General features: G+C 39.0%; 1 protein-coding gene across 1 annotated transcript in view; it reads left to right on the plus strand.

Annotated features, from left to right (window-relative positions):
* LOC117250254 (cilia- and flagella-associated protein 47-like) overlaps positions 1–8,319 on the plus strand; it is a 70,951-nt gene that overhangs the window by 31,167 nt on the left and 31,465 nt on the right. The window contains exons 39-45 of the mRNA XM_033616360.2: positions 767–901; positions 1,399–1,511; positions 3,371–3,521; positions 3,608–3,696; positions 3,915–4,001; positions 6,703–6,767; positions 6,907–7,043. Of these exons, the coding sequence (XP_033472251.2) occupies positions 767–901; positions 1,399–1,511; positions 3,371–3,521; positions 3,608–3,696; positions 3,915–4,001; positions 6,703–6,767; positions 6,907–7,043 (777 nt within the window). The remainder of the gene's footprint in view (positions 1–766; positions 902–1,398; positions 1,512–3,370; positions 3,522–3,607; positions 3,697–3,914; positions 4,002–6,702; positions 6,768–6,906; positions 7,044–8,319) is intronic.

Genomic DNA, 8,319 nt, shown 5'->3' on the forward strand with positions numbered 1-8,319 from the left:
AAACGCTGCACTGGTTCCTGACACTTTTTACCCAGTCATCCTGTCACTGTGGTGGAGGGGTGGGGCTATCACAGTGACCAAATCTGTCCACAGACAGACAGATAGACATATAGACACCTGGCAAAGTACTCAAAGTTTTTGCTGCAGTACGTGTCTCCAGGACCACATTTTGCCATACAATACACTAAATACCTGATAGTAAATTCTGTAGTTCTAGTTGCTTCTCTGTAAATTGATGTGATCTGTGCTTGATGTTTAAGGTCTGTGTGTCAAAGTCATGAACATGCAATTCTTAGATCAGACTTAATTGAGTCTATATTATCGAAACACCTCTCTGACGTGTAGTAACTTCATGAAGATACTCAGACAGGCCTGAATTAGGCTCTCTCAGCAAAGATGGACATGCAGAAAGCATTTAATATAATGCAAAAGTTACTACTTTACACACACCAGGTATTTTGTATGTGCACATTGATATACTATACTGTATGAATATGTATATATAATTATGATAATTAATTATTTTATGTCTGAATTTACAGAGACTAAATCCCGCAAGTTATATAAATTAAATGTCATATACATTTTAAGTGCTAGCAATTACTTGACAGAGAAACGTTAACTAATTACAGCATTAATCACCTTAATTAATGACCTATTTAGCATAACAGCAGATGTTTGATATATCCTGATGATAATGTCAGAGATTAGGCAGAACTTTCTTTGTCTCTGTGTCTCCCTGTTTCTGATTGAGTGGTGTGTCTAGCCCACAGATTTGTCAGATCCCAATCCAGTGCAGATGTTAATGCTGTGTGTTCACTTGTATGAGAGGCTGCCTCAGTACCTGCCACTGCACACCATCACTCTATCAGGAGGCCTGCACAGCACTTTCAGTAAACAGGTGACACACACACACACACACACACACACACACACACACACACACATACGTATAGCATCGATGTTGTCTTAAAAGACACCTAAGTAAAATTTAACTGCATGCCTTGTAAATCAAATAAATGAGCGCTGTGAGACTGACAATGGCTTGGATAATAAGCTCCTGGACAGATAATGACGTGCACACAGACACACATTAACAGGATTATAGACACACACATACATTAATAGGATTATAGACACACCCACGCACACACTAACAGGATTACAAACACAGACAAATATACATTTGGGTAATGATCCACATTGTCAGGTTAAGCCACATTACAAGCCTAACAAAAATAGATGTCAGTTTGTGCTGTTAAGGAAGATGGATTTCATTGTTGTATTGTTTTCTGGCAGAGGCATTTGTCTGTGTGTTTGTGCTTGTGCTTGGACAAAAATGTGGCTATCGCTGTGTGTTTCTGCATGTGTGTTCGTGCGTGTGCGACTGTGCTGCAGGTGCGCCTGAAAAGCCCATCCTCTAAGCCGATCAAATACCAGGCCTTCCTTTTAGGAGAGGACGCACATTTCTTCTGCCTCCCTGATGGATCTTCTGTCACCATTCCTCCAAAGTATGTTTTTTACATTGAAAATGAAAGTCATCACACAAAATACCAAATACCAATATATGGCATACCTGGCTAAGGCATGTAGTCACTCTGCTTAATGCCTGTAAATAAAGGGGATTAACAAAAATCTTTTGATTCAAAGGGTTAAAACACCGTAAAATTTACACAGTGAAACAGGAGTTCCAAAAAATCTGGTAACATTAAATTGATCTTACATTGCAGAGACTGAAAGCACTAGTCACTACGGACATGTAGCCAGAGTTCTTTCTCTCTATGGCTCTGAGACCATCATTGACCTCTCTGGTCTTACCTTAGTCCCCATGAGGGCCATTGTCTTCAAATCATTTCATAGTCTTGAAAGAGACTTTAAGATCTCCTGCAATTTGTCACAAAGATTGACCTTCATTCAGTACGGTAGTTATCCTTCTCTGCCATACTTTACGACTTTAGATTCAAGAATGATTAACTTGTATGTACAGCAGTGATCAACTGGAGGCCTGAGAGTCACATACAGCTCGCCAAAACTTCCCATCCAGTGTGCAGATTATTAATAAATTCAGAAAATGTGAGGAGGAAAAAAATGCTTTCTGGTGTTGAGGATAACTTGCAACCCCCAAAGCAATCATAATAATGTACTTAGTTATTAATGACTTACAAAAATGTGGCATGCAATAGCCCACCTTCCACCTTCTCCTCATTTCCCTCAATATCTGTTTCTCAAACTCACACAAATGCGTGCGGTGCTCAGTCCTTGTGTCCATCCTCAGTCCTGACAAATATACTGCTGTATTGCATAAAGTTTTGGATAGGTGAAGCTGAAATTAATTTCCATCCTTAATAGATGGCATGGTACTTGTGCCATATCTTCATGCAAGAATGGGGACAAACTCATCTCTCATTTAATATTTTGGGATTTTTACTAAAAACATTTCACGTTTTCATTTACTTTTCATTGTATTTATTTTGTGTTATAGAAGTAGTTTTATTAAAGAATTGTTAATAAAATTATTGAACAATAACAGGCCAAATTCAAGGCCTTGGACAAATGTAATTTATGAGCCCTGATGCACAGTACGCTACCTCTTTTCATGGTAGTAGTGGAACTAAACCTGCCAACACAGTGACGCGCAAGCAGTCTAATGTTGCATTAGGCACATAACTAGACTGGGGTTCCAACTGATATGGGCCTTCCTTGGGTGACTAATTAGAATTTGCATTATTTCCATTTTAATCAAAGAATTTGTTTTACATAATGCAATTCACTAAGAATGGTCTTCTCAGGACATATGTATACAACAAAGTGTCTACAGACATATTTTCCAGGTGATAACATGAATAATCTTCCAAAAAAAACTCTTGTGCAGTGAAACTAATTATGAAACACTGGTGCATGCCTTTGTAGTTTACATTACAATAAATGCATTACTAAAACTGGTATTGTTAGCGAAGAAGTGCTGTCTTTGCGTCTGTACTTTCAAAATAACTTGTCTGGGGCAAACCTGTACCCAGCAAAGAAAAGGAAAAAGCCCTCTCAACTTATTCAAAGCAGAGTCCAAGTTGAGTAAAATTGGTTTTGCCTTGAGACTGTAGCTCATTAAAATGCACCAGTTTTGCTCTCAAGTGAGGCTTCACCATAAAAATAGCCTATGTCCCATTTTGAATCCCCAGCTTTACTCTCAGAAATCCTGTCTTTAAGGACAATGGCATTATGCAGAAACATAGTATTAACAATCTGCTGATTCATTATCATTGTAACCTAAAAAACTGAAGGTTGCACAATAAAGTGATCGGTTTGTAAAAGCACTGTGGAGGACATTCTGGTTCCCGCAGAAATGATCAGATGGCTGTGGTAATTATCACAGGGCGAGCACTGAACTGACTGTCCAGTTCAGCTGCTTCAACATGCAACCCATGGAGGCAGTCCTTCTGCTCATCTCCAGCTCTCCTTTTGGCCTGTGCGGCACCACTCTCACCTTCAATCTGAAGACCCACGTCAGTCACATCACACCCACAGTGAGTAAAATGAATTTAATGGGGGGGACTGACTGCCATGCTAAATCTACAGATGAAAGACTCTTCTTCCTCCTGTCTCTCCTTAGAACATTGTCAAGTGCAAGTCTCCATGTTACCAGCCAAAAGTAATCAAAGTGCCCATAACTAATCCTTTCAGTAAAGAAGCTAAGTTCAGGTAGGTGTATATGTCCATGTTCACATGCGTGTACAAAATTTGTAACTGTTAAGAATCCCCTCTTCACACAAAGGTAAGGGTTTAAGTAAAAGAAAAAGAAATATTTAAAGTAAGTTAACAGCATTGTGGCTTTCCAGAGACAAAGTCCCAGTACAGTATGTTTTGTGTGTTGTATTGCTGTATTCAAACCTCTTTGCTGTGTGTGTGTGTGTGTTTAGGGTGGTGCTGGTGGAGTCTCCATTCAACCCATTGGAGCCTGAAAAGAAAAGTGACAACCTAGTTCAACAGGCCTCCTCCAAAGCCAAGTAACACATACACTGTCCACAGCTCTAATTATACACTCACACACAATGAAAGACACAAACTGTATGGCCACACAGTACACTTACAGTTAAAGGAACAGTTTAGCATCTTTCAAGTATCTTGCTAAGAGTTAGATGAGAGCATCAGTGCCACTCCCATATGTGTTAAACATGGAGCTACAGCCAGCAGCCAGTTAGAAAAGCTTAGCATAAAGACCAGGAAGAAAAGGTAACAAAAAACAGCAAAAATAAAGCTTATTTGTGGAACTATTTATTTATAGAGCACATTTGATTACAAAGAAACCCAATGTGCTTTGAATTTTAAAAAGACGGAAGGAACATAAAAAGAACATCAAGCAAATGCCATGTAATGACATACAATAAAATAACATACATGAATACATACACATAATACCCAAACACACGTGCACACATTACTCAGACAATACAGAGGCGCACACACATACACACCACACGCTAATATTGATCATAGGCCTGAGAAAACGGGAAGGTTTTGAGCATAGCTTTAAACAGAGATACAGTACTTATAGTTCACACATCATTAGGCAAACCATTCCAGAGGGCAGGTCTGCAGTAACTAAAAGCATCTTTACCAGCTCCAGATGTTATTCTAGGTACAAACAAAGAGCTACAGTCTGAGTATCTGAGAGATCAGAATGGGGTGTAGTCAGTGAGCAGGTCAGAAATATATTGGGGAGCTTAACAATGTAGTGCCTGAAAGACCAGTAGGATGATTTTAAATTGTATCTCAAACTAATGGGAAGCCAATGAAGAAGAAGTGGAGTAATACAATGGTGTTTTCTTGTACAGGTTAGAACTCTGGCAGCTGAATTCTCTATGAGTTGACATCTACTATTGAATGTTTTAATAATCAAGCGAAAAGGGCACTGCAGTGATCTCATCTGTTCAAAATGAATGCATCAACCAGTTTCTCGGCATCAGGTTGTGATTTTAATCTTAGACTTTTGATATATTTCTTTTGGTGGTAGAATAATGATCTTGTAGTATTTGATATGCAATTTTCAAAATGAAGGTCAGCATCCAGGAGAACCAGTTTAAAACAATGCCTGATACCCCAATGGTGTCATGGAGCGTGTTGATAAAGATCTCATAGTCTATGGTGTCAAAGGTGGCTTTGAGGTCCAGTTAATACAAGAACTGAGAGTTTCTAAGCATCTGCGTTCAGTTTGAGGTTGTTGACTACTTCAGTGCTGCGATGTGATCTGAAACCTGGTTGGTACATATTGTACCTATAGGTACGTGTTTGTAAACAAGGTTTTCAAGGATGCAAATTCATTACATTTGTTTGGTGAGGCAAATTCTAAAGGAAGTGATCTTGTCAGATTAATGAGTTTGTAAATCGTGGAAGCCCTGTTTTTTTTTTAAATTTCAGTGTTATGAGACTATGTTGCATTTTTCTAAATTTCAAGATCAACTTGTAGACTGGTCATTCACCATTTGCGCTCAGCTCTAAATTTACATTTAAAAAGTCACTATATAAAACAGCAACCCATCCTCCCTTTCTAGTGGACCTTGGACAATGCAGGAAAATGTAGTTAGAGGGCAAGGCCTCAATAGGTTCACTGCACACAGTTTGATCGAGCCAAGTTTCTTTTAATAGAATGCAATCCAATTTATGAGAGACAATTATATCAGTTAATGAAAGTTTATAAACTAATGATGTAATGTTTTATAAAGCCATCTTTGAAGTAAAATTACAAGTCAGTAGTTGGTAGAAATCTAGAGGGTTTTATGTCTATAAGACATCGAGCAGGTCTCTAAGGTTTAACTAAAAGTGTGCTGTTGCATGTAGTTCTGCTGTTCACTACAGCACTAATGGGAAGTGTTAATGAGTTTTTGATGTCAGCAGGGGTTGAACTCACAGTCTGTCAGAAAAGTCAGAAATAGGAAGTCATTGCTAAGCCTCGCTCAGGGCTCGACTGGCTTCTGCATGTTGTTGTTGCTTGCAGTATGTCTGTTTCGTGTGCTCAATCTACCAGAATGTACTTGCTTGCTTTATGTGAGGAAGAGGTAAAAGAGTGCTCAGAATATGATAACCTGTGAGATTACAGGATTGCATCATAGATAGCATTTTGAATAGAGTTTTGAAATCCAATATTCGCCTTATGTTTTTGTTCAAGGTAAATATGGATAAATTACTAGATTTTTTAAAATTACAAAAAACAATAATAATAACTAGTAATAATACCCAAATACAAGAGAACACACACAATTTAGTCTAATCTGCTGCTTGTCAAAATACCACTGCTAGAACTTCAAGCAGTGACTTTCCAAGTCAGTGCCACATAAAAGCTGAATTACTCAAGAAATCATCTGTATACAGTTGTTTTAGAGTAACTTATTCAGAGGAGTTAATTTGGAAAAAAGACAGGGTGTTCCTCCCACTAGTTACTACTTCAGAAGTTAGGTAAAGTTAAAGAGAGGTAAAGTAAGAGGATGTTCCTCTGGAGAGTGATGGGTTGTCATTAAGAATAGCTGGTTCATATGCATCTCCCACCACCTGAGACATCTTCAAAGCCAATCATTCCAGTTCCTCCTCCTAATCAGGAGTTGACTGTGAGGATTTGAAGTAGGACTGAGTTCATCTATGGTGCAGCTGAATCAGGTTATGTAGTCTGATATCAATATACGGTGAATGATTATGATTTTTCTCTTCTTTTAGTATCAAGAAGATGACTTCAGACGAGAGCTGTGGGGAGCACATGAAAGGGAAGTGCTCAGATGTCAGTAAGTACGAACACACAAATGCACACGCACTGTGCACTCTGTGTTGCCCTAATTACTGTTTATACATGTATGTGCGTATACTACCTTTAATTCATGTCTGCTTGGTTATGGTCTATAAAAAGTTTGTGTGTGTACCCAGATGGTGATGGCAGTGAGTTCCTGTGTACAGTGAGGAGTGTTTGTCTGAAGCCAAGCCAAGCAGAGACTCTGAACCTCCACTACCTGCCCTTCTGCCCAGGCACCAAGTACTGCTCTGTGCTGCTAGTTTGCCCGCAGGTAAGCGTGTGCGTGTGTGTGCTTGTGTGTGCTTGTGTGTGTCTGGGGCGTCTGTCAATTGAACGAGTTTTGTATTTAAATAATTGACTGTTAAGTTGCATTTTAGAAACTGCAGACAGCTATAAACACTAACTGAAGCTCAGCATTGAGTATCTAGTTTCTCAGACCCTATATTAAATTAGAATAAGTTGAATGAAATCTTTCTATAGTGTCTGTGTGTGTTTGTGTGTGCAAGTTTACATGGTAATTGTATGTCAGTGCAGTTTAATTTCTGCAAGACAGCACTCTAGTTCCATTACAGCAGAGTGCAAAATGGGAAATGCTTTGAGCTAATACCAAAATATCTGTTGCCAATTTTGTACACACACAGACTGTAAGGACTAAAATTTGTATTAACACAGTGTCATTTTGCATTAAGAATCATGTTTCAATATACAGTACAGGCCAAAAGTTTGGACACACCTTCTCATTCAATGCGTTTTCTTTATTTTCATGACTATTTACATTGTAGATTCTCACTGAAGGCATCAAAACTATGAATGAACACATGTGGAGTTATGTACTTAACAAAAAAAGGTGAAATAACTGAAAACATGTTTTATATTCTAGTTTCTTCAAAATAGCCACCCTTTGCTCTGATTACTGCTTTGCACACTCTTGGCATTCTCTCCATGAGCTTCAAGAGGTAGTCACCTGAAATGGTTTCCACTTCACAGGTGTGCCTTATCAGGGTTAATTAGTGGAATTTCTTGCTTTATCAATGGGGTTGGGACCATCAGTTGTGTTGTGCAGAAGTCAGGTTAATACACAGCCGACAGCCCTATTGGACAACTGTTAAAATTCATATTATGGCAAGAACCAATCAGCTAACTAAAGAAAAACGAGTGGCCATCATTACTTTAAGAAATGAAGGTCAGTCAGTCCAGAAAATTGCAAAAACTTTAAATGTGTCCCCAAGTGGAGTCACAAAAACCATCAAGCGCTACAACGAAACTGGCACACATGAGGACCGACCCAGGAAAGGAAGACCAAGAGTCACCTCTGCTTCTGAGGATAAGTTCATCCGAGTCACCAGCCTCAGAAATCGCAAGTTAACAGCAGCTCAGATCAGAGACCAGATGAATGCCACACAGAGTTCTAGCAGTAGACCCATCTCTAGAACAACTGTTAAGAGGAGACTGCGCGAATCAGGCCTTCATGGTCAAATAGCTGCTAGGAAACCACTGCTAAGGAGAGGCAACAAGCAGAAGAGATTTGTTTGGGCCAAGAAACACAA

The sequence above is a fragment of the Epinephelus lanceolatus genome, chromosome 24 (genome assembly GCF_041903045.1).
Source record: "Epinephelus lanceolatus isolate andai-2023 chromosome 24, ASM4190304v1, whole genome shotgun sequence".
In the NCBI taxonomy this organism is placed as follows: Eukaryota; Metazoa; Chordata; class Actinopteri; order Perciformes; family Serranidae; genus Epinephelus; species Epinephelus lanceolatus.